The sequence below is a fragment of the Antrostomus carolinensis genome, unplaced genomic scaffold (assembly GCF_000700745.2).
Source record: "Antrostomus carolinensis isolate BGI_N321 unplaced genomic scaffold, ASM70074v2 scaffold33883, whole genome shotgun sequence".
Taxonomy (NCBI): domain Eukaryota; kingdom Metazoa; phylum Chordata; class Aves; order Caprimulgiformes; family Caprimulgidae; genus Antrostomus; species Antrostomus carolinensis.
The window spans coordinates 1-26,704 of NW_010306458.1; the positions used below are offsets into that span (position 1 = coordinate 1).

At 40.6% G+C, this 26,704-nt stretch overlaps 1 protein-coding gene across 1 annotated transcript; it reads left to right on the forward strand.

Moving 5' to 3' along the window:
• Window positions 1-1,520: 1,520 nt before the first annotated feature.
• RBM27 (RNA binding motif protein 27) lies at window positions 1,521-21,535 on the forward strand (the record flags this gene model as incomplete). The annotated part of the gene is made up of 20 exons (XM_029084307.1): window positions 1,521-1,639; window positions 2,767-2,891; window positions 5,266-5,372; window positions 5,921-6,114; window positions 6,978-7,235; window positions 7,864-8,100; window positions 8,856-8,990; window positions 11,043-11,192; window positions 13,041-13,188; window positions 13,452-13,605; window positions 14,781-15,044; window positions 15,155-15,283; window positions 16,120-16,242; window positions 16,642-16,716; window positions 16,826-16,990; window positions 17,379-17,483; window positions 17,588-17,779; window positions 19,767-19,853; window positions 20,293-20,403; window positions 21,017-21,535. Coding segments are annotated over 20 exons (2,965 nt in total), but the record flags the coding sequence as incomplete, so codon positions are not given.
• Window positions 21,536-26,704: the final 5,169 nt, after the last annotated feature.

The window sequence follows — 26,704 nt, forward strand, 5'->3', positions numbered from 1 at the left end:
GACTTTCCTTGTCTCTTGTTTAAGATAATGGGTCTCTCTGGTCGTTGGCCAAACCCTCAGAAAGTGTCCGGGCTGGAGTGTACCCCGCTCCTGCGGCTCCGCTGCGCCACGCTGCCCCGCGCCCCTCGGGGACGGGAGCTGGGGAGGAGGGTTGGTGGTGGAGAAGCACAGAGTTTGCTGGTGGATCCTGGCAGCCCAGGACTGGGGAGTGAAAACACAGAGCAGTGAACCCGGAGGAGGGCACACGCCGGGCGCCTGCCCCTGGAGCACACGGGGTCACGTCGTCCCCGCGAGAGAGGGACGGGAGCGGTTCTGATGGGTCAGCTCCTGCACCTTCAGCTGAGGGGTTCTGGTCAGTCCCATGTGGGCACCAGCACCGGGTACCTCACGTACAGTTTATTCCTTGTTGTGAGAGTGTGTAAGAACTGTAAAATCTGTCAGTTTGTGGTTTCTTTGTTGTTAATTGCTGCTGTTAACGTGGCTTTAATCCGGTGTTGGAAACAGGAGCAGACTAATTTGGAGGAGAGCTGCTGGGCTGGCTGCTCATTGAGGATTTTGTTTTCTCCACCCAGTTGTGGTCTGCATGGCTTCTTGCGTTGTGTTTGGTTGTTTTCTGGATTTTTTTTCTTTTGCTTGAGTTTATGTTGAGATCTGTATGCTTCATGCTGTTTCCTTCCGTATCCATAGTTAATGCTCTTGGAAAATACACGATCCCCTCTGTAAATATTAATCTGACTTTAAAAATCTTTAATTTTTCAAAGGTTCCTACCTACCCTCTGATCACTTGCATCTGCATCTTTTGAGAGAAGCAAAACGAGGAGCTGCTGCTTAATCACTTAACGCTGTTAATCCCCTTCATGCTTTGAGTGTTTTTTCTGGTAGCTGAATAATAGAATCTACAGCAATATGCTATTTAAAGATTAGTGGCAGAGCACTGCTGCACAAAGCTGGCTCTTTGGCCTTCGTGGAGCCAGATAAGGGCTTAGGTAGCGCGGGCAGAGAATCTGTATTGATAATTGCACTCCTTTAGGCATTTGACCAATGTCAAAGTGTGATGGTGAAATCTGTAGGGATGGGAATAGTCCTTGGGGAAAGAAAACCCCAGAGCCCTGGGCACAGTAACTTGAGGTACACGGGATGTATCTGTGTGTGTATTTGAGTGTCTTTCCGATCTGCTTTTCATGGTAATACTGTTTCAATACTTTAGAACCACTTTAATACCGTAAAAAAGAAGAAAGGTGGTTTTTCATAAGCAAAGCTTGGGAAGGAGCAGAAGAGTGGGAGCGTTGTCAGGGGTGGAGGCTGCAGGGGGTGGTCACAGAGCAGCTCAGATACTGCGCTGTGCTGGAGAGAGCCCGTTGCTGGCCCCGTCACCCCGGGGTGGCTGTGTTGGTGCTCAGTGTCGCAGCACCCCACGCGCTGCCCTGGGTTCCTGGGGGGCTGGTCTGCAGCAGCGGTTGTCCCAGGCGGGGGCTTTGCCACCCCTCAGCAGAGCCAGGAACGGTTCTTCCTCCCAACAGATGTGACGCTGACCCCTCTGCCTTGGCCAACTATGTCGTGGCGTTAGTCAAGAAAGACAAGCCCGAGAAGGAGCTGAAAGCTTTCTGTGCTGACCAGCTGGACGTCTTCCTGCAGAAAGGTACCGTGCTCTCCGCGGCTTTGTCTTCTCTGTGGTCTCCATTTCATCGAGGGGAGGAGGGAGGGTGGTGCACCAGCATCACCTTCAAAATACTTATCTGTGAATTGAGTATTCAAAATACTTATCTGTGAATTGAGTATTCAAAATACTTATCTGTGAACTGAGTATTTCTCACAGAGTCTGAAGGAATGAAGATCTTGTGATTTATTTATTTTTTTTAAAGATGAAGCTGTGTAGCTCGGGTTTGTTCATGGTGGGTGGGAGGAAATCCTCTGAAATACAAGCGAGCACTTTCATTTTAAACTGTCAGTCTTGCTGCCCAGAGTTTCCCTGGCAGATGTTTGATAACTTTTGAAAACCTGTTCCGTATTAATCTTCCAGGCTTCTGGTGAACTTCCCATAGCAATGGGGTTCAGGTTCAGGGTTTCAAACAACTGGAGTTCTGACACTCACTGGGGAAGTTACTGTGTGTTTTTTGTGATCTAATCACAGAATCACAGACTGGTTTGGGTTGGGAGGGACCTTAAAGCTCATCCAGTCCCAACCCCCCTGCCATCAGCAGGGACACCTTCCACTAGACCAGGTTGCTCAAAGCCTCATCCAGCCTGGCCTTCAACACTTCCAGGGAGGGGGCATCTACAACTTCCTTGGGCAACCTGTTCCAGTGTCTGACCACCCTCACAGTGAAAAATTTCTTCCTAATATCTAATCTAAACCTCCCCTCTTTCAGCTTAAACCCATTTCCCCTGGTTTTGTCATTATTGGTGATCAGTTTTCTGTGAATTGTGTCCTCTGATAAAAATTACCATAAAGAGGCTGCTGGCTGTAGCTAATGGAATAACTGTCTCACCTGCCCCTTAGAACACTTCAAAGTTGTACATGTGATTGAAGGAAAAGTCTTTGTTTCTGTCTTTGATACACCTGGTGAATTTCTTTGTCTAAATAAACAGCCTCGAGTTCAACAAATGTAATTCCAGCTCCCTGAATGGAACTGATGTCTGTCAATCTGAGGTGCTGCTGCTGTGAGCAGTCCAGCTGGATGACTTTTGTCAGAGACTTCTCTGGTAAATCTACCAGTGCCCTTAAATTAATATGTAACAATATTTTCTTGTGCTCTGCATTCACAGAAACTTCAGGTTTTGTAGATAAACTTTTTGAAAGTCTGTACACAAAGAGTTATCTTCCCTCTCTTGAGCCCACGAAAGCAGAAGCAAAGCCTGCAGGCCAGGAAAAAGAAGAAGTCAAGGAGGAGGTAACACCATTTTATCTGTCCACCTGCCTCTGATTTTCACATTAGCATTCCTGCACGTTTATGAGGCAAAATGTGAAAGAAAAATCCACTTTGTTTTGCGTACTGATCTTTACAATCTCTGGGCATCTGAAGAAAATGGAAGATGGGGAAGATGGCCATTCAGACCAGAACACTTTAAAATCCCTTTGTGGAGTCTGCCTTTGATCTAGGTTAACAGTGTTCAGAAATCCTGTTCAGAAGCCTCTGGAAAATGATTTGGAAGGGTTTAAGAGAGGGGGAAGAAGCAAAAACATTCCAAAACATTTCTTTTTCCAGTTTTGTTTATTCTGTGAGGAATAGAAATTATTTAAAATCTTTTCTGTAATACTCAAAATCAGTGGAATATGCTGGCCTCTATATTGAGGGATAATTAGTTTTAAAGTGAGGTAATATCATCTGCCAACAGCTCTTTCTTTTATCTTGTTTTTAACTTTTATTGACAAAATTGAAAACAAGTTTTTGAAAAAAGTGAAGTAATATTTCTGTAGTTGTCCAAATCTCTTTGTATATTGTGTAATCCTCTGCTATCACTTGTCTTAAGATATATGATTTTTTTTCTTCTAAGTTGGTGATCTTCCAAGAGAAGAGACCTCTGTGTTTGTAGCATCCTAATGTACCAGCTTTGAGAGAGATTTGGGGAAAAAATTGCTATAGAAGTAAACATTCTTTATTTCCATATACCATGTTCACAGTTTGCCAAGGTACTTGAGGCTGAATATGTGATTTAATTACTGTAGGAAAGGTACAAATAAAGTCAGAGAGTTTATATGAAGTTCTAGTCCTTTACCCTCGCTCCAGGGACGCTTGTGTCACGCAGTGTTAAGAGCACAAACTGTTGCTGTCTTTACAAACAGACCATGGGGAGCTTTTTTCCTGACAGGTGCTCTATCTGGGTATTCAGATTTGTGCTTCTGTCTGTGAGACTAAATAACATGAAAGACAGACCTTGCTGGAGTTGTTTGTTCTGTCTTCAGAGGTAAAACTGGCTGATGGTCATGAAGGTGACCAGTAATTGCAGGTGGGAATCTGTAAGTCCAGAGCAGAGCTGTGTAATGTTGTACTGCAGAGTGCAGGTCCTTATTTGACAGAACCTGATTCAGCAGTTGATGTCAATTAAAATTGCTGTTTAGTTTTTTTTCTCTCCTTTCTGATATCCGTTTTTGATCTGAGGATGAGACCCAGAATTATCATGACAATTTATGGAAGTAGCTTTGGTGATGGAAGTTCATAATTTGCAACTCTGCAAGACTTTCTCTTTAGTAGTTTTCTGATCAGTTCTCAAAGTCCTATAATTTATAACAAGTGTTTTCAGAACTACCTTCAGTTGACCCAACCAGTGCTGTGGTGGGGGGAAAGGGGAAGGGTTTGGGCGTGGGAATGAGGCAAAAGAAGGTATCTAGGGCAGCTTTATGGGACAGCTTTACAGGATCAGGGCATTAAGTAGCTATTTCAACATCAGTAGGGCCTCGATGATTTGTCATATAGCTCACTGTATTGTGCAACTCCTGCAAATGGAGGACACCAAATAAATCAAGTGTAGAATTGTAGCTGCTTCTGGGTTGGAAGGGACCCCAGACATCATGTGATACAACCTGATGTTGATAGCAGGGCCTTGGGTCAGGCTCTCCAGAGCCCTGTCAGGCCAAGTGTTGAATATTTCCACCAGTTCTCCCCAGATAATCCCAAGCAAGGATGCACGAAGCCTTCCTTTTTGTTTTGTTTTAGCTGGAAAAAAAAAAATCTTCTGAAGATTATCACATGTAAACTGCCAAAATTTACAGTAACCTCTAAGCAGTGTAAAATCCCAGCAGAGGCAGCAGAAGTACAAAATGGGTTCAGAGTGATTTACAGTAGTGGGATAGCTGACAGACTTGTGTAAAAACTGCTTTTGTTCAGGCCAGCAAGAAATGTGACCAGTTCAACCATGTGAATGTTTTTTTGCTTTATAGCATTTATTTCAGTGTGTAGACTAGAGACGTATCTCCTTGGAGAAGTAACTCTCCTTAGCTGTGTTCCAGTTATGAGATTCAGAAAATACCTCATTTGTAGAATTTCTCACTCTAACTAATGGGATAGAGACCTTGTCTTTCATGATTCCTTTAAAAACAAAATAGCAAAGCACTTTTATTTTGGGACATCTCTATAGAAAAACCTGAAAGATGTGAAATAAAAATCCCAGCAACCTCTAGCACTTGGTTACATAAAGTGCTTAAGTATTCTGTGCAAGTAATAACAACTTAAATGTTGTTTTTATATGGGACTCTGACTGTAACTTGAACTAAATCTTGGTCCTGTGTCTTCATTAAAAAAAGTGATACTTGTTCTTGCTTGTTAGCTGTCCCTTAAACAGAATTTTCAAGAGTCCGTTGAAGAAGAGCGGGAGAGCAGGAAGAAGAAGTATTCCAGTCCACAGAGAAGCCGTACAGAGTCCAGTGAACAAAGGTTAGTTTTGAACCAAAGTATTAACATAGTCTGTATTTGCTGGCAATCTTTATCTGGGGATTTTTACCTCCTAGGTAGTGATTTTTCATAAAAATAGAGATTTCCTCCCTAGTTTTCCCTGTCTGCACTGTATTATCTGCATGCTGACCATGTGCATGAGAACCCTTCACTAGAAGTTGGTCTCTTCCAAAAAAATGACAGTATTTTTCAAATGTTAATACCTAGGAATGTCAGCAGCTCCTTTCTTTCCCTCGTTATATAAATGAAAATCATTGTTGGGGGGGTCTTTAGGGGTGGGGAGAGTTGTTCATACAGTGTCAACAATCGCTTTTAACACATGATCTGTTTTGGTCATCTAATTTTTTCACCTTTCTGATTCTCCTTAGTCCTCCCCTTGCTGGTTTCTACAAATCAGTGATTCAACTTTGAGATGCTGTTTCGCTGCCCAGATTGGATGGGAGGGATGAACAGTGTCTTAACGTGTTGCAAGCTTGGTTTTTAATTTGTTGTGTCTTTTCATAAACATGGTCTATGTATGTGTTTCCTAGATCCAGAGAGAAAAAGAGAGATGATGGAAAATGGAGGGACTATGACAGATACTATGACAGGGGCGACTTGTACAGAGAGAAATCTGGCTGGCGTCGTGGCAGGAGCAAAAGCCGTAGTAAGAGCAGAGGGTTGAGTCGGAGTCGCAGCCGCAGCCGGGGCAGAAGCAAAGACCGCGACGCAAGCCGAGGTGTTGGTGAGTACCAAGGTGCTGCTTCAGGAGAACGTCTGCTGTCAGGGATGTGTGGTGACTCCTACTGACTGTGTGGTCTAGCGGGCTCTAGATGTCCTTGAGTAGTGGGAGCAAATGATGAGAGCTTTGTGTTCCTGAAATTATTCATTAAGATGCTGTTCTTCAGAGTGGAACAATTAAGGAGATTGTTTTCTTCCTTGCTAACCTCTTAATTTATTCACACGTGTATACCAGTGGGTAAGAGAAGCTGATATTGTTGTGCCGCGTGTGTTGACAAAGCTGTTTTGGGTGGGGGTTTTGTTTGGTGGTTTGGTTTGGTTTGGTTTTTTTCCCCAAAAGATCTATCTTTTTATAAAATAGTATTACCCTCTTTTTTCACTTTGTTACTGTGCATTTTTTAGAGAAGGTTTCTTTGTAATTTAAGGTGGTTACCACGTGATCCATTGTTCCTTTAGGGTTAATTCATGTCTGTTTGGAAAAATAAGAGGCACAGATTACAGCGGATTTCAGCGTGTGTTGAGACCACAGTAGTTGAGGGCAGGGAGCAGGTTTGTCGTTTCAGGCTTTTTCTCCCCTCTTTCTGCTTTAGAAGAGAGATCTGTAATCCATCATGGAATAAGGAATAGAGGAATGAATGTGCATTTTGCAAAGAAAACATTTAGATTTCTGAAGTTAAAACCCTGTCTGCATTATATTTAGTTCTTATTCCATTAGTAAGACTAAACTCCTTCAAGAACAGTTTAACATGCAGAATACTGAATATTTAAGGAAATGTTTATTCTGTTGTGTAGTAACTTTTGTCAAGGCTGTGACATGCAGAACAAAGCATGAAGACTTCACCTAACTGTTCTTTTTTTTTTAAACAGAGCACCGAGAGAGATCAAAATTCAAGAGTGAAAGAAATGATGTTGAAGGCTCGTATAATCCCGTTTCTGCGTCTCCCAGTAAATCCACTGAGCAGTATTCCTCTGCACAGTCTATTCCCAGTGCTGTCACTGTAATTGCACCTGCGCACCATCTTGAAAACACAACAGAGAGCTGGTCAAATTACTTCAACAATCACAGCAACCCCAGTTCATTTGGCAGAAACCCTCCTCCTAAAAGAAGATGTCGAGATTATGATGGTAAATTATCTGTTTCTTAGTTCTCAGTTTTATGCCTTGTCTCAATTATTCTCTGACTATTTTTTAGGTATTGACTCAATTTAGGCAGCAGGTCAAAATGCAGCAGTGTGTGCAGTATGTCTTGTATGTGACAGATGCATGTGTGACCTGTATTTTACTGGGGAAATAGCTGGTGTTACTGGAAGCAGTTTACTTATAATCTGACAGTTGCTGGATAAGATCATACAGTTTGTTCACAGTTCTATATGTGCCTGGCAAATACTTCAACCACTGGCAGTTCTGATAAATTGCAATATATAATGTAAATTTAATTTATATGCTATATAAATATTAATATATATGTTAATTTATATGTTTAATATAAAACAGGTGGTAATTCTGCATGACCTTTTTTTTTCCCACAATTTTTGTGATGGATGCATCTGTGTTTTTATAGAAGGTTATTCCAATGTGAATTATTTTAAAATCCCCTCTGATAACGTAATGTTGGATCAGGGATTGCATGTTTTCTTCAGTAAGAAATTCCAGCAAAAACAGAGATGCTACAAATCACTGACAACTAATTTATTTATTTTTTTCCTAAAAAAAAAAAAAAAAAAAAAAAAAAATTAAATGTTCTGTTTTGCAGAGCGAGGATTTTGTGTACTTGGTGATCTTTGCCAGTTTGATCACGGAAATGATCCTTTAGTAGTAGATGAAGTTTCCTTGCCAAGTATGATTCCTTTTCCTCCACCACCCCCGGGACTCCCTCCTCCTCCTCCTGGTATCCTTCTGCCCCCGTTGCCAGGTCCAGCTCGTAATATGAGGTTGCCAGTTCCACAGGCTCATCCACAGGCACCACCTCCTGTTGTGCTTCCCGTGCCACGTAAGTGAGACATGGCTCTGTGTTTCCTTGTCACCAGGTTAAAGCGATGGCTCTTGCTGGAAGATCTGTGTGTATTTGAAGTGATGAGTTCAAGTTCCTTTGCTAGCCATGTGCTATTCAGGATATTGCCAAAATAATTCTGAAAAATCAGCTTGTGCAATATCCTGTTCTTGGCACACCGGATTCGATTAGGTGAACTGAGCGGGGAAGCTGAGGGAGGTGTCTTCCAGATTATCTTGTAACTTTGGTGCTATTTGGATTCATCACTTTTTTGCCTAATGCAACAATGTTGAGATTTAATCTCCTAAAAGTTCTAATAAATTTCTGTATTTGTGCTGTATTATCTGTTGCTTTTTAGTAGCAGATAATGGATACATCTGAGATCTATTTTAGCTCAACAGTGATCTCTGAGACTGTTTAGCCTTTTTTGTTACCTTACTCTATCTATAATGTGAGTTCTGTGAAGAAACAGAATATTCACAGAGTATTAGACATGTGGTTACTCTGTTTCAGTACTCAGGGGAGAAAAAGACACTTTTTTTTTCTTAAGGCTTTGTCCTTTCTGGGAAAGAGAAAAGGTGTTGGAATCGGAGCAACTGAACTGTGCAGGGCTTCTCAACTTACTCTTACTGTAGTGGGTGGGACTGTACATACTTACAATCTTACAAAGCTTGACATAAATTGCACTGGATTGTTTGCATATTTTATCTGTGATGTTACAAGTCGTAGTGATCTGTTCTATGTTGTCATTGCAGGACCACCTTTAACACAGTCAAGTTTGATAAATAATCGTGACCAGCCTGGGACAAGTGCAGTGCCCAGTCTTGCACCTGTAGGAGCAAGGCTACCTCCTCCTTTACCCCAGAACCTCCTGTATACAGTGTCAGAACGTAAGCAAATACCTTTTCTTTTATTTTCTTTTCTTTTTAAATCTGCTTGGGGTATAAATTTCAAAACTATTCTGTTGATGTGTGATTAGAAATTATCATCTCTGTCTTCCTTCCTTATATACAAATCTAAAAAGAAGTCTGATGGTGGTCAGCACATCACTGCCGTTGCTGTGTGAAGTAGCAGCAGTGTTCTGTCACTCCTGAGGAAAGGTCGTTTGTGAGGAGCTTCATTTGGGTTTCATATGCTCAAAGCAGTAAGATTGTTGCATGAGGAAGGGATCCCTTTATCTTCAAGCTGTTTAGTAGAACATCAGTAGGCAAACGATGGATCTGCAAACCTGTAATTACTGTTTAACTTGGTCTTTATTCCTGTCCAGTTTTGGCTACTAGAGATGAGAGAGATTTTTTTTTATTATTTTTTTTCAACTATGTATCACAATAGTCTCTACAGTCTTCATATATATTAGTACTTTCCTTTTATCTTTTTTTTTTTCTAGAAGCAACTTAGTTCTAGCTTTCTAACTTAAAAAAAAAAAAAGATGACTTTCAATGGACATGTCCATCTTCCTTAACAGAGCTCAAATTTAAAAAAATGGATTTCTATGAGGGGAAATAGCAAAATATGTGGAGATTCCTAGATTGCTCAAAATCCAACAAAGCTTGTATTTCTTTGATAACAAAAGCAGTAATGGCATTTCCGTGTTTTACAACAGCAAAATAAGATCATTAAATCTCAGTGTTTTATAATATCCTGTCTGGGTTTTGTTTACATAAACGTTCTGTATGTTATTCAAAGGAGGGCTCTAGTTCATGATCCCTGTCATTTCCTTTTGGATTCCATGCTTTTCAGAACTTCAGTCACTCAAATACCTTGTCAGATAATCTATTCAGTTATTTCTAAATGTTGTTACCATCTGATCCTTTCAGCTTCAAAACTTCTTCTAATGGGTGATTCTGTCTGTCTTGGCTCACAGGACATCACTGACTTCAGTTGCACTGCATAATTTTGTTCTCCAGAACATCTGTGGAGGTTCTCATGTCCTGTTCTTGGACTGTAACAGTAACAGCTGCTGGTTGCCCTCTTGCAATCAATCATATGCCAAATCATAGAGGAGGAACTCGTGGTTCAGCTCGTGCAAGGTTAATGAAAGTTCTTGACAGAGTCTAAACTGTAAAACATCAGTATTGAAATTCTGGGGCATATATTTCAAATTGTTGAGTCTTCATTGTTACTGTGGAATAAGGAGCTGAAATTTAAGGTGCTTCAAGTCTGTCAGGTCCCCTTGTACCAGTGTTTCTCTGGAGGTTTTTCATAGACTTCATTCATTCCAGTTCTTGTATAGCTTTTCCTTTTTATGATTGGAAAAATTCATCATCCTTGATTTGGACCCTGGGCAGGAGGAACAATTTGAGTCACTTCTGTCATCCTGTGTTCTCGTGGTTAGCCCTTTTAATTAAAATAATCATTAGTACCTTACTGGAGCTAGTCAGCCAATCTCACTCTTGCATAGATTAAGAGAATTTAGTAGGTAAGTATTGGTCAAATTACTTGATTTCTCAGTAATTTCTTTGTTTGGAATCATTTAAGTACCTTCTTCCCCAAAAATCCCTTTCTGAAGTAGACTAGACTGTTGGGCAGCAAAAGCTGAAAATCTCTTTGCATCTCAGGCCCCACAGAATAAACACTCAAACTGAATCTTTTGTTCCTCCCCTTGAATCACTGTCAGACGTTGGGAGGGTTGTCGCCCCGACACCTCATTCCTTATCCAGGCAGCTCATCAGCAGTACTCTATTCCTGTGACCTGTGTGCTTTTGGAAAACAGTAAGGATCAGATTTAAACAGTAAAGAGAATGTGCTCAAGTAGGCTCGGGTATGAAGTTCAGTGGAGGGTTTTAAGTGGCTAAACACATTGGCTGTACGACCTCTGCTCTCTTCTCTTCATCCAAAACAGCTTTTGATTCTTGGACATCCATGCGTTTCCTTAAAGGAAAATTAACCCTGAGTCTTAAACTCATTTGAAAAATTCTTTCATTTCTCTCCTTTTTTTATAGATACATATGAGCCAGATGGCTATAATCCCGAAGCTCCTAGTATTACCAGTGCTGGTAGATCTCAGTATCGACAGTTCTTTACAAGAGCACAAACGCAGCGTCCAAATCTAATTGGCCTAACATCTGGGGAGATGGATACAAATCCAAGAGGTAGGAAGGGTTTCTAGTCATTGCTGTTGCTATTTTTGTCCAAGACGGTCAACACTTATTTTCCCCCTTTTCAGGCTGGAAGCAGTAGTTTTTCCTCACTGATCTAGTATTTCAGAGCAATTTTCATACATCTCTACCTTTTTTAAAATGCTAGTATGACCATACTAAAGTCAAAGCAGCCTTTTTGATTAAAAATAACCACTTGCTTGGGAAAGTTAGAAGGGGTTTTTTTGATTGGGTGGTTGGGTTTTTATTCCTCTTTAGCCTGTGAAGGCACTTTTCAGGTGCTGGGTGCTTCTAGAAAGACAAATGGTGCAGAAAGATGTCTTTAAGCGTTACAGTGAAGGCTGCTTTCGATTTGCCAAGGGTGTGTCTAGGACCTGGGGCACAGAGGTGATGACCTGCAGTACTCGTGTTTTTGTACTCAGTGGTCAGACTCTGTCAGACAGATGTTCTCTCTAAAATGAACATTGCAGGTACATTCTAGTTCTCCTAGCCCATGGAAATCCCAGTCTGCATTTAAGTAATTCTGAATCCTTAACTGGATGGGTGTGGATGGAGTCTCTTAGCGGTGACCTGTGCAAAATCTCTTTTAGGAGAGAGATCAAGTCAAGACTCTTTTAAAGAAATTTTTGTTCTGTTAGCATAACTTTCTTTTTTCCTCCTGCTTTCCCCACCCTGATACTTAAAAGAAAAGATGTTAAATTTCAGTGTTTACTGTTACACTTCAGTGTTCCCTTTTTCAGTAGATAAGGTTATTTGGGGTTTTTTTCCAATATTTCCTTCCAGTGACTCATCCTATAAAGAATATGATTAAACATTATTGCAGAAATTGCTGTTGCTGTTTTCATCTTAATAAACATCGTAAAGGCAGGGTTGAGGCTTTATTGCTGGCCCTCAGATTCTCTCTAAGAACCCATTCCAGTTGTAAGGTGTGGGTGAGTGTTCGGTGCTGGTGCTTCAGACCACTTGTTTTACTGTCTTTGTCACCTGTGTGAAAGATTTACTCTGAGACAGACCATCCTCCAAAGGAAGATTACAGTTATGCCCCAAAATGCCCAGTCTTTGTTCTCAGCTGTGTAATCAGCAGAGCTCTGGCATATATAAAAGCCATGGAAAATTGATTTATAACTCAGACTTCTTTTTAGGAGTTGAATATTTTGCATACACAGGAGACTAACAGCAATAGCATAATCTTACAAAGGTTGTAAATAAATACTTGGCAAACTGTGATCTAGTGCTTCAACTTTGCGTTTGTAGAAGTTGCTTCAAACTTTAATGTCTCCAAGGGTGTAACTACTCACCATGGTTGTGCTTAATTAACAGTTTGTTGGTGAAAACTGGATGGAGGGATGCCAAGGGGATAGCAATGGGTGGAAAGGGTTCTTGGTTGCTTCTTCACTGTCAAGGGTTAATACAGGGAAGGCTGGTTGTTTATGCAGCCCCTGCCACATGGCAGAGCTCTCACCTGAAGTCTGGGAACCTAGCCTTGTTGCCTTGTTTCTTTTCCTGCTTTTTTTTTTCCTTTTTTTTTTTTTCCCTTTTCCTGCAGAATCTGAGTTTTCAGTACCTGAAAATTGGAGTTTTAGCTCTGTTTCTTCAAGCTAATACTGATCTTAAAGGTCAAAATCTCCTCCCTGCTGGCTGGACTAAATATTTGTTTTCCTCAAAATATTAGCTAGCAAATGATCTCTGGAGTAACTTCATAAACAAAACTGACCAACTTGATAAAGTCTTTCTAATTTTTATGTTTTTAAACTCAATCCTATCTTGCTGTTTAAGTGAAAGCTTTTCCAATGTCTCCTTTGACGTATGGTGAATAACACTGGCCTTTTTCCTTTCCTCCAGCTGCCAATATTATCATCCAGACTGAACCTCCCATTCCCATTACAAATAATAGCAGCAATGTAACTAGAGTTGTCCTTGAACCAGACAGCAGGAAAAGATCTCCAAGTAGCATGGAATGTCCACCATTAAAGAAACCATGGCTGGGAAAGTAAGAATTAACAACTGAGCTGACTGCTTGGAACGCACTTTATTGCTGTCAATCCTGTGAATATCACTGTTTGCTGGTCCCTGTAGTTTGAGCTTGTTGGGTCAGAAAATCTGACTAAGTATTTGGTTGTGGGAGGAGCTCTTTTTTGTTAATGTCTAGAGTATATACCTTTTGTGAGATAAATAAAAGTTAAATGTGCATTAACATTTGCTCAAGTACACGTATGCATATCTAAATTACTCTCTTGTTCTCATTTTCTCTAGGCAAGCAAATAACAACCAGAATAAGCCAGGATTTTTGAAAAAGAATCAGTATACTAATACAAAATTAGAAGTTCGAAAAATTCCACCAGAACTGAACAATATTACACAACTCAATGAACACTTCAGCAAATTTGGGACTATTGTAAACATTCAGGTAAAAAACAAAGTTCAGTTTTACGCATGTATCTGGGTATTTTCTTTTCCCTGAAGCCTTCTTGAATATTGCAGCTAAACTACATTCTTTGAGAAGCCTTAACAGAGGCTAACTGGGAGCACAGGGAATCAAGTTCAAAGAACCTTTTATTGGCCTGCTCTGTATTATTGTCTTAATTCTGTAAAAGTACGTTGGCTTCTGCCTTCACTAGGCCTTAATAAATTGGAAAGGCTTGCAGGTCTAACAGTATCTAACCAAGTCAGGTTATTGAGCAACTTGTGTAGAATTTTTGAAAGAGATCTTCTAACAATTTCTGTCTCGTATGATAGTCGTACAGTATTTCATAGTCAGGATTTTCACAAAGATGCTACAGGAAAGTCTTTATACGTGTCAGTTTATTACCACTTTGCATCCTAGAACTGGCCCTAGTTCAGTGGTGTTCCTTGCGCTGTAAGAAGGGGAAAAGCACTATGTAAGCAAAACACAGGTAGTTACACAGTTAAAATAGCATTTAATTTCCATTTATCTTTCTAGACCAAATAGTTGCCTCTGAGTCCTCAGTTAGAGGTCTAAATAAAAGACCTGGGAAGCCTCTGTATTTCTTGAGTTGATAATTTTATGTCTTAGCCCAAAAGATACTGTGGTGCTTTCTGCACCTCCATAATGAAATATGCATTTAAAACATGCTCTCTCAATCATTATACTAGAAAGTCCAAGTCCAAATATGTTTTTATTCCTATGATTAATTTTTAGAGAAAAATCATCTTATTCAAGACTGTTAGGCAGTGCTTCTTTGAGCATGTGGTGAACCTTTGCATTGTACATCCTCAGACAGCAGTCTTCTTTCAGGAGGTTAGAATAAAGAGCTTTTGAGTCAGCATTAGAGTCAGCCCAGTGGCTGTTCACAATGCTCTGAATATATGATGCTGTTTGGTAGAGGAATCTCTTTTTTATTTTAATTTATTTTACTGTACATAGGCTTTGCTGCAAGTACGTGTAATATTTACCAAAACATACTCAGTTTTACTTACCTAGAACGTTTTACCTGTGTTTTGAGCTGTTAATATCACTGGATATCCCACTCATTATTGCAGATTATTTGTAGATTGGTTTGCTACTGGTTGAGATGTCTTCTTCCTTGAGAACTAATGCATTCTAATAAACTTTTGATTTAGGTTGCTTTCCAGAATGATCCTGAAGCTGCTCTAATTCAGTACTTGACTAATGATGAGGCTAGGAAGGCAATTTCCAGCACAGAGGCAGTTCTGAACAATCGGTTTATCAGGGTACTGTGGCACAGAGAAAGTGAACAGCAGCCCCCGTTGCTGCAGCAGCAACAGCAGCAGACACCCACACAGTCCCTTCATCACCAGCTTCACCTTCAGCAGCAAGCCCTGACCACAGCTCCAGCTGTAGCAATGCACAGCAATCTGTCAAAGGTATTGTGCTCTCATAAACTAGGGGTGGAGCAGTGACATTCCTAAGTGACTGCTACTTCAGAAAAGCAGAGTACGTGATCTTTCATTTCTTAATATCTCTTGATACACAGGTGATGAATAAGCCACTGGCGTCAGGTGCCTACGTCCTTAATAAAGTCCCAGTGAAACGTCGCCTTGGAGCAGCGGGTGGAAACCAGCCTGACCTCAGCCAGTCTGGGGCTGCAGTGGAGGACTCTCAGGTATGTTTGCAAAGGCTGACCGTGCTTCCAGTTAAAGCTGTGGCCTGTTCCAGAAGGAACTAGGAAATAGAACTTGCTGCTTGTTCCCGGTTGATTCTGTTTCTTTTCACTAATGTTCCATGACACCATGGTCAGTCACTTCTTCCTGGTTTTGTTAGCTGTTTATATAAAACAGGGACAATGACTTCAGAGGAATTTTAAGTAGCATAAAATACTTCTGGCAGTGCTTCATAGTAAACAAATTTGACATGATGTCAGCTCTTTGTTGGTGAATCCAGTTGCTTTCCCAGTTATTTTTGAGCTTACACTGTCCTTTAGAATAGTGCTGGAAGCTTATAGACTATTTCTGTATAGAGTTTGAGCTGATAAAGTTTAATTCACACTGGTACCATAGTGCAGCATGTGTTCTTGGCCACAGAGAAGTCCTTCTTTTAAGAAAGGAAGCATGCAGGTGACTTTTGCTGCCTTATTTGATCAGAAAGTGTGATGTTGGACTATGACTGTGAAGCTGAATATAACGCAGAAGATCAGCTTCAGCGGTCATCCTCGTGGATATCGGGATACAGGGGGAGGTTTGGATGAAGAAGGAAAGAAAGTCTATTTTGCAGAAATCCTTTTAACAAGCATTTAAGCTGATTGCTTCCACACAAGTTGACTGTTAGACCAATGCTCTTATGCCTGTGTTTTAATTGCCTTGGTCTTCTCATCTCATTGCACAAGTCTGGAAGTTTGTGTTCATGTTTCACAGAATACATTCCTCTAAAACTCATTGATGGTGTCTCAGTGTTCGTTTTAAGCTATTACTCATTTGTGTCTGTGTGGTTTTACTATTTCAGACATTTCCTACTTCTACAAGCCACTCAAAAATGGTTTACAGTACTTCAAACCTGAAGACATCTATGAAGCCTGGTGCAGGGTCTAAACCTCATGATGTGCAAGAAGCCCTTAAAAAAAAACAGGTACTTGACTATTCATTGTCTGACTGACAGTACTGATCAAAGTATTTTATAAAGGAAAGTTTGGTAGGTGGCTTAAACCTCAAATATCACTGTATAGCTTTTCTCTGATTTTAATCTCTGCAGGCATGAGATACTTAAATGACATCATAAGATGTTTCTTAAGAGGTGTCTGAAGGGGGCAAAAATTCAGTAGAGTACTTCACAGCAGGAAGTCAGCAACTTTTTATTGTTTTGTTTTTTCTGGATCAGTTATATACTTCTGTGTTTTGCAGACTAGTAGTTTTCATTATGGCCTTCACTTCTATAGCTTGAAGAGTAAAACGTGGTGTATATATAAGTAATATATATAATAATGCTAGACTGCTTTTTACTGATTTAAATTTTTTTTCCTTCATATAGGAGGCATTGAAACTCCAACAAGACATGAGGAAAAAGAAGCAGGAGATGTTAGAAAAACAAATAGAATGCCAGAAGGTAAGTCTGGAGTGTCTTCTAGTAAATACATTCTGATTTTGTTAATACCTGTCTGTTCAGTGTTGTTATTCCCAAAATTTTATATTCCTGCTCTTTTATTAATACATAGATGTTGATATCCAAGCTGGAGAAAAATAAGGCCATGAAACCAGAAGAGAGAGCGGAAATAATGAAGACCTTAAAAGAACTAGGAGGAAAAATATCTCAGTTAAAGGATGAATTAAAAACTTCATCTACAACCTCTACACCATCAAAACTGAAGTCCAAGACAGAGGTATTTACTGCCCAAGACACTTGCCTGCCTGTCTTTTGTACCTATTTCTAATATTATGTCCTAAAAATGCAGCAAAAATTAGATCAAACACTCCCAAGCAGTACTTTGAATTTGAGAGTGATAACCATGGACAAGCAAGCTGTGGTTTTAAGGAACTCAGGTGACCTAGTTTAGCTTGTAGCTCATTCGAGCTTGTTCAAATTCTGGCCCTTTGAAAAATGGGTTGGGGAAGGGGCGTGGAGGCAACTAAAACAAACTGAAATTAGAGGAAAGTGTGAATACTGTGTACTGCTCTGTATTGCTGAAGAAGTGGAGTAAAACATTTAAAGCACACATTACAGTTCTGCTTTTCCCTTCCACTTTATCTTTCTGCACCTTTTTCTCTAAGGCACAAAAGGAACTTTTAGATGCAGAGCTGGACTTTCATAAGAGACTCTCTTCTGGAGAAGACACAACTGAACTGCGAAAAAAGCTAAATCAGTTACAAGTAGAGGTGAGTTTGTCTGTGCTGATGCTTTTAAGGTATTGATGATACAAATGTTTTAAATCCTGTCCAGCTGAGGGTGGCTTTTTACATTATTTGCCTTCTTTAAACAGGCTGCCCGTTTAGGCATTTTGCCTGTTGGTCGAGGAAAGACGGCGCCAGCCCAAGGAAGAGGACGAGGACGGGGTCGTGGTGGGAGAGGAAGGGGCATGTTGAATCATATGGTGGTGGATCATCGTCCCAAAGCACTGACAGTTGGAGGCTTCATTGAAGAGGAAAAAGATGAATTGTTACAGCACTTCTCTGTAAGTATGAGGTCACATTAAAAAAAAATAAAAACTTGAAGAGGAGAGTTGTGGCCAAACTATAAATCTGAGATTAAGTAGGTAACCAATACCCTGACCGTGTCCTTGCTTGCAGAGGGGCATGCCAAGATCTTTGTAAAGAACTGTTTCATTTCTGAATTCTTGAAGATGCGACTCTTTTTGTTTCTGTTAGTGCAAACAAATCAAAGTCTTCATCCTGAATTCATGGAACAGTCTATGGATAACCAAACAGCTTTGAGAGCTAGCAAGGGCGTAAAAGTAATGTAATGTCTCTTATAGCTGCTTTTCAATACCTGCCCAATGCATTCACTTAATGGGTAAAGCTAAATAGCTTACTACTATTAATTCTGCATTAAAGTAGTTTAAAACAGATGTTAGAAGACTAAAAAATGCCTATGGACCTCTCTCTGTTTACAAATTACTTTGCGGATGAGCATATCATACCATTTGCCTTGTTTCTCTCTAGCTCAAGAAGCACAGCACTGTTTTGCTATACAGGACATCAGTTTCAAAGAAGTTAAATTTGTTTACAAACTCATGGTAGAGCGAGTAGCTTGCTAGTTTGCAAGCTAAGTTAACAGATGTGTTAGCATCACAACTAAGTTACCATAATAAAGGAAAAACTGATTTTACATTTCCCTCGGTTAATCTTTCTAGAATGAAATGTTCTCTTGTGCAAAGCTGGCAAACTTCTGAGAGAGATCATGTAACAGTTCATAAATAGACCCAGCATGAAATCTAAGCTTGATCAAGCTAGTTTGGTATTTCTGGATGCTCTTTGCAAAGCAAGTGACTGATATGGGAGACTTAATTTTGTAGAATCTTATGCTTTAGATCTGGATACAGAGAAGCAGTGGAGTTCTGGAGAGAACTGGCAGTCTGAGAGCTTGTTTGTTTCTGGTTTGGGTGGGAACAGAGAACTTGACAGTTCTTCACACAGCAGGGTAAGCACTGCCCTCTGGAGAACTCTTACTCTCTCTTTGGCCTCATTGCTTATCGGAAGGTTGGAGGCCACCACTACTGCTTTGGTTAGGTAAACTGAGTGAAAAACGTTGTGTGGTTTGATCAGGAAAAACCAGACTGCTTTTTGGTGTGATAACAGTGCCAGGAACCCTGGGAAAAGCCCTAAGAGGGCACCAGAGCGACTTCTTTTTAAAAGGTCTTTGCTTTAATTATGGTTTTGAGTTAATTCATACTTTTGAAAGTTTTAGCCATCCTTAGCTGCTAAAACCAGTAAAATGTTTTACAAACAACTAGTGCTGTTACTTAAGCTATTATCTTATTGGCCTTTACTTTTTCTTCTGCTGTTTGTATTAAATTTGAAGTTGACTACAATTTTCTTCTGTGGTGCTTGTACTCCACCCATAAATCCTTTTCTTGTTTGTTCTGGGTTGGTTTGGGGTTTTTTTGACTATTAAACTGTCATTGCTGTGGTCATTCCAATTTTTTACCATTCCGCAGTACATAAATTCTAAAAATAGAAATTTCTTGTTAATCTAGCCATACTAGATTCTGTTTTTTCCTCCTTCCAGTAGTATACATATAGAATGTATTCAGGAGCTCTATAGCAAAATTTGATTCCTGTTACTGAAATCTCTTTTGCAAATTAATGAGCTCTAAAGGACTTGCTTAACAGGTCTAAAGAGGAATAACAAGGGGCAGAAGAGAGTAAGGGAAATAGTGAATTAAAAGAATTCACTTCTGAGATACACATTAATACACTTATTTCCTTTCCTCCTGCAAAATTAAGCTCTGCTTAGTAGAATAACAATAAATCTGAGCTTTTGCCCAAAAATACAGGTACAAATGCTGCAGTGTTGTTGGATGATGGAGCTGAGATTTCTCTGGCTCTCACTTTTCTGTCCAAAAAATAATAGTGCTTCAGTACACTGCAGTTGTAGCACATGATGATCGTGGTTTTGGGGGAGAATATTACTGCTGTTCCTAATGGAGTTTTCTCTCATAGAAATTTGGAGATATTGAAGACCTTCAAGAAGAGGATTCCCCATTAAGTGTTGTTTTAACTTTTAAATCTCGCTCAGAAGCTGAGAATGTAAGTAGAAAAATAGATTTATTTCTTTCATTATTCTAAAAGAAGAAATTTTAACTCCTTGTGTCTGCCTTTGTATTTTAAAATTTATCAGGCTTTGATCCTACTAGTTTGAGCCTAGATAGTGACACTGACGGGGGAAATATGTCTTGTTTACCTTCACAGTAACATAGGCCTTGTGCTGATAAAGCTTCAGTGTCACGATCGATTCAGAGCTCTGTTGATCTTTTCAGATTGCTGCTCAATGAGCATTATTTAGCAGGCTCAGGTTTGAGTGAGGTTGCTCTCGGAAGAGTGAAGTGGGTGGTTGTGACTTATCTGTTTGAGATCCTCAAATGTGCATCTGCGTGATGTTCACGGGGTCTCGCGCGTTGTTGGTGATCTTAAAAATTCTTCACTTGATCCTCTTTTTGAAAACATGTTTGTTTAAAATACAATCTAGGCTGCTAACCAGGGATCCCGGTTCAAAGACCGAAGGCTCCAGATATCATGGTACAAACCTAAGGTACCCTCTGTGTCCACAGAAATCGAGGAAGAGGAGCCGAAGGAAGAGGTATGAGACTATGTTAATAACCCGAATCACTCTGCTAGCAACCTCATAGCTAACAGCTCTCTTAGGTCACAGTGTTCTGTTTACTGAAGAAATTTCATAAAGATGTTATTGCAAACCAGAAGCTTAACTGGTTTTGAATAATCAGGTATGTTTTCCACATTAAAAAAAAAAAAAAAAGGGAAAAGGAAAAAAAATTACACTTTCTGGATGGGATGTTGATTTGTCAACTCTAACAATAAACCTAGTTCTCTGTATGTGCGTATCTCTGTACTTCATTAGTGCTCCACTGTAGGGTGTTACGGACATTCTTTCCTGTAATTATGAACTCATTAAGCTTTCACAGGTTTTCTGTCTAGGCATTTAACAGAAAACTCTTGTTTCAGAGAGGGTGGGTGGTTGTTTATTCCTGCTTTCTTTTCTTTTCCTCACTTGATGTGTGAGGCTGCTGTTCTTTCCATAAAACTCATTGAATGTGATTGTGCGCGTTTCGGCGGGACGTGCGGTAAACAAGAACCTGATGTAAAGTACAAGTGACACTGTGTTGTGTGACACTTGGTGGGACGCAGCTGGAACTCTATTTGTTTAAAAATACGGGGTTTTTTTCTTCATCTAGGAGACTGAAACCTCAGATTTATTTTTGCACGAAGATGACGATGATGATGACGAAGATGAGGATGAATCCCGTTCTTGGAGAAGATGAAACTTGATGTTGGAAATGTATAATTTTAGGAATATAGTTCAAACTACATCTTTTAAACATTTATTTAAGGAAGTTGATGAGCCAAAAAAAGCTTTACTTTCTTTTCAAACCACAAGATTTAAAGTGAGCTAAGTTTATAAAAACATTTCGGATATAGAGCTGTGATACTAAGCTAGCCAAAGGCCCAGTAACTTTTACATAATTATCAAGCTCACCAGGGTGGTGATTTTTTCTATTTAAGAAGGATAAAAAGAGAGGGGAGGGGGGAATTAGTATTTTCTTGTCCTCTTTTTGTGTCACCTGTATTACCTTGTTTTGGGTTTTTTATAATGTGATTGATTTGTTAGTTTATAATTGAAAAGATATTACAGGTTTTATTTAGCAATATTACGGGGTTAGGGGAAAGACGCAAACTTTCATTAAATGTTATGAAAGAAAAAATGGCCTCCTTTGCTAATTGAAAAAGGGTAGCATTTTATTTCATATGGAGTCACTTATTGTAGGAATTATTTGTGGCTAGGTTCATACAGCATTTATTTCAGTGCGTTTGAAAGCCACACAGTTTTTATGTTCTACTGCTTTTTGTGAGAGGAGACGGAAGAAGCTGTTTAACAGAGTGTTGTTACCACACTGTCCAGTTCGCTCTGTTTCTTCAAATGCTGCCTCACAGAAACCGTGAGCAATGACACCTACTCGAGTGAGTTTTCACTCACTGTTGATTTTCTTCTGTAGTTTCAGTATAAGGTTCGAGTTTAAGTTAGACTGTTTGTTTACTGCACTTCAGTATTTGTGAGCATGAATGTAGTGAGTTTCATACTTCCTCAAAAAGAAAAACAACCGATCTGGTATCCAGCCAGTACAAATTCATCCTCCTCTCCCTGTCACCAACTGTTTGTTCATGTCCAAGCCAAATCCGTGAAGCGTTCAGGGCAGAATGCTTCCCAGCCGACAGAGCGTCGGTGTCCCGCTCGGGCTGAGGTTAAACCAGTGCTTCAAGCGGTAAGTCTGCAGAGGAGTGCTCAGAGCTGGGTCTGGAAGGTGGATAACTTATCTCCAAGTATAGTTTTGTTCAGACACATCTAAGATTCACACCTTTACATTCTCAGTTGCCTTATTGTTGTACCATTTTAACCACACCACGCAGAGCCCCCGGAGATGGTCTGTGTTCCCACAGGCACGAGGATAGCACGTTCGGATTCTTGAGCCGTGTGTCGTAACCGTGACAGAGCTCTTGCGGTTCGTGAACGTGTTCTCTGGGAAGCATTTTCCTTCACTCTCTCCATTTGTACCTTACACTTTTCAGTACATTTTATGTATATTTTCATACAAAAGAAACAAAGTGTCGGTGCAAAAATGCTCTCCTCTTTTGAGTAAGTAGCTTACATTCCCCAGCAAGTTCCTGACTGAAGGAGAACATACACCAAAACCTTTGAATGAGAGCGGCTCTGAACTCAGCCAGTGACTTGCAGAAGAGCGTGCCCTGGGGTTCACAGCCCCCTGACTCTGTTATCCTTTTGCCATGGCGCTCTGTCAAAAGTCAAAGCAGTAGAATTTTCTGTTTCCTTGTCAGTTGAAGGGAGTAAGTCTGTCAGTATTCTGTCTCTTCACATTGAAACCTCACCTCTCATTATACAGCTAGGGCTTTCCTGCTAATACTGAGGCTCAATTACAGACATGAAGAAAGGAGGGGAAACCAATCCTACATACTTAGAAGAATGTCTTGTTTTTCTCCCATCATCTCCAACGTGATTTCTTTTTTTTTATTGTCTGTGGCTCAGTCAGTGTATATTTTGGAAAAATACGTTGCAGCAAACATAATTGAGTCCTGGCAGTTTAAAGAAAGATAGAGGGAACAAAAGGATTTATATATTTTTTTGTACAGAGTTTTTTCTTAAACTGTATAATTCTGTAAATATTTTGCTTTTTTGTGTACTAAAATTACCAGCGTATAGATTTCAATAAGAATTGTTGTATTTTTGTATTTGGAAAAACGAAAATTACAGTGAACGAATGAGGCTGTAAGAAAAATCGCGGTAGCCTTTGACACACGTAGAAGGGGATTCCTTTTCATATGGTTTCAGCTCTGCAGTGGCAGCTGGTTGCCATGGTGGCTGCCATGCTGTGTTCAGGGACGCTTGCCCTCGCCCGGACGCGCGGGCTGTTCGAGTTGGGCGAGACAGGAGGGAAGCGAGTGCAGTAGCTTTATTGAATGATTTTTTGAGAGCTTCATATGATTTTTTTTAAAATATTTTTTTCCCCCTTTACAGTACACGGTGACAGGCTTACAGACCTCCTCAGGTGACATCCCAGACATGATTCCTGAGTGCGCTGTGGCTCTGACCCCACTCGTGCGTTGGGAGCTATTGCGGTATCGGGAACTGAAGCGAGGGGCAGTGTGTTTGAAAGTGACCTTCATTTTCCCAAAGCTCGTGGGTCTCCCTGTGTTTTAGGGCGCACTGGGCTGTATTAAACTGATTGTTTGGGGGGTTCTGTTTTGGTTTGCGTTTGTTTGTTTTAGGTAACATGACAGTACAGTTTACTTAATTTTTATGGCAACGCTGTTGTGAAATTCACATGGACTTTGAGAGTAGACAAAATTTATAATCGGCAATGTAACCTGTGTGCAGCAGCCAGAGCAATTAGAGGCGTTGTGTAATTAGATGTTAACAGTCTGAACTTGGGGTATAAACACTGACATAGTATGTGATAAGAAAAGAAAGTAACTGTTGCGAAGAATTCTCTCCCTTTCACTGTTGAATCCAAGCAAAAAAGAACAAAACCGACTCAAGAGCTGAAAAGATAAATCTGAAAACAGCTGCCTGCTTATTGTAAAAACATTTCTTTTTGTTTTTTAACAAAATCATGTGAAAAGGAATAAAGTTCCTCTTGGTGTATAGTAAACTTGTACTATAGTTTTTACAAATTGTGAACTTGTGTAATAGTATAATAGGAGATATTGTTGAATTTCTAACTGTTTATACATTTAAATTCATATATGTAATGTTTGTTTTATTGATTACAATCTGAATTTCTAAGATGCATGTTGACTTTTGCAATAAAGATATCCTATGGAATGGTTCAAGATTTAAAAAAGACAAAGAAAATTCTAACTTAAATAAATTGGACAGCAGAACCATTCCAAAAACATTACAACTATCACAAAAAGAGCGTTATCACCCTTTTTTTTGGGGGGGGGGTATATGTGTGAAGGGGTATTTATTTGTATGGAGAGTGTGTGCGAGTTTTTTACTTAATACTGAGGCAAAAAATCTTGAAGTGTGTCAGTGCCCTGAAATAGTGCTGATTAAGGCAGCTAAATTGACTGGGGGGTGGGGTGGGTTCCAGTAAACGCTGTTTTTACATCTTGGGGAAGGTTCAGAGTTTAACAGAAAATTAGAAACGTTTTATAGACCATGCTGGGTTCTGTGGTCTCTCTTACAGATTCACAGTATTCCTGGGTTATTGAAAATAGCATGTGCAGAAATGAAATTAGATACATGCAAATTCTAACCCCCCCTTGCAATTTGGCCTGAAAACTAATTTATTCTGTTATTAACTTTGTTCCTGGTCTCTGCCTCTTACGTTAGTTTCCATTATTCCCTTCTCTTTCCTGCGTTGCTTTCTTGAGTGTGAAGGTTTGTTTGTGATCCAGGTTCTTTAAAAGCCTTTTCTTCTGCATTCCCTTTTCTCACCTGTATTCTTACTGTGCTGGGAGATTGTTTTGAAAACAGAGTAGATGTTTTGCATGGATGGGAATTTTTCCTTTCTCCACTGCACTCTTGTTCTGAGGACTGGGAGATGGAGAGGAAGGAACGTGCCAGTGTATTTAATAACTGGATTTGTGTTGCCATCTCCCCCGTGTCCCTTTGTGGTCCTGCAGTGGAAATGTTTTCAGCCATGAACTGGCTTTTCTGTGTTGATGAAGAGCCTCTTCGTGATAAATGTCCAAGTGGCTCTTGGACATTTTCTCATGGTCAGTGATTGAAGGTTAGAATCTTTCCATAGTCCCTTTTCCTGTCAATAACCCCCAAATAATCCTCATTCGGCAAGATGCAGTAGCATCCTTTAAGGGGATGGAGTCTTGACGTTGAATAGGAAATGTTCGACACTGAGTTTGAAATACTCACGTCTTCCTACATGAGCAAAATTAATTTTAATGGCAAAAGGGAATAAAAAGAACTTGAAAGGGGGACAGCATTTTTCTGTGTGTGTGTCTTTGGATTTATTTTTTTTTCCCCAAACTGTTTCAAATACCACCTAGATGTTCCCCTGTTAAAGAACCCACCTTTTAGTGGGGTCTGACAGCTCTTCCTGCAGCAGCAGAAAGGAATCTCACTGAAAGCTGTTTTGAAGAAAGCAAGATGCGTTAAGTGACTTCGTTAACTGAACAGACGCGTTGAAGGTAAGTAGTTGCTCTAATTATAGCCCGAGAATCTCTTCAGTAGCTACAGCCATAGTTCTGTGAAATACATCAATAATTGTGTCGAGAGAAGTTTCCCAAAGGTGGAAATGTAATTTTAACTTGTCTCTTGAAAGGGGGGACCCGGTTCTGTCTCCCTCTGTTACACAGGGACAGGATCTGTAACGTGTACCTGGGTCCCTATGGACAAGCACCTGGTTGAAGATGGAAGTGTTAAGTCTGATGTTCCTCTGAAGTTTTCTCTGAGTCCTTCCACAGCTTTTCCGTGACGGATCTGCAGCTGTGATGATCACAATGCGAATGGATTAACAAGAGCTTTTCCCCTCTCTTTCTCCCCAGGATCACTGCGCAAACACTGCTGCTGCTGCTGTCTGCTCGTTGGCAGGTCGGTTGGTCTGGGATGTGTGGATCCAGCTCTGCAGAACCGGGGCAGGGCCCTGGCGAGGTGGGTGGGACACAGTCCCGGGTCCAGCACAGCCCGGGGCTCGTCAGCCCCTTGGTCAGAGCCCCTTCTGAAGAGTGGGCAGAGGCGAGGAGGGTGTGAGTAATGAGAGCAGGAGCTGCTCTGGACAGACAAAACCAGCCTTGAAAGGCACCCGAACCTCCCCTGGGAGGGTCCCTGTTCAGTGTTAGGAGGTAAATAAAAGGGTTGGTGAAAAGTGTCGGTTTGAGACATTAATTGAGCCTTTTAAAGGCTGATCTCCAGCGGGCAGGGGGATGCAGGGATCCTTCCGGAGGTGGGATCACTGCACCTCTGCTTCCTCGGCATCACTTCAGCATCCCTCGAGTTGTCCTGCTCTTTGGGGACAGGCGTAACAGAGAGGTAAGAGCATCAGAACCGAATGGTCATTTCAAGTTCTGTTTAATTTGTAATCAGCATCTTCAGGCATCTGAATGTTTTAAGTACCTGACTTGTGTTTCCTCAGTGAAGATTTCCACATCACTGGGTTCAGGGGCAGAGTGCTGGACGAGGTGATCAGAATATCACCTTTTATCCCGTAAATCGCTGTCTGGGACCGGTTTGCAGGTAGTGCGCTGCGCGCCGCTCGGCTCAACGCCTGCTTCATTTAAAGGGGTGATGGTTTTGCTCCACAACAGGACATGCAGCCCAGGACTTGGCTTTAACAAATCTGTGGCCACCTCAAGCTGACACTGGACACTCCAGCACGTTCCACTCCCGT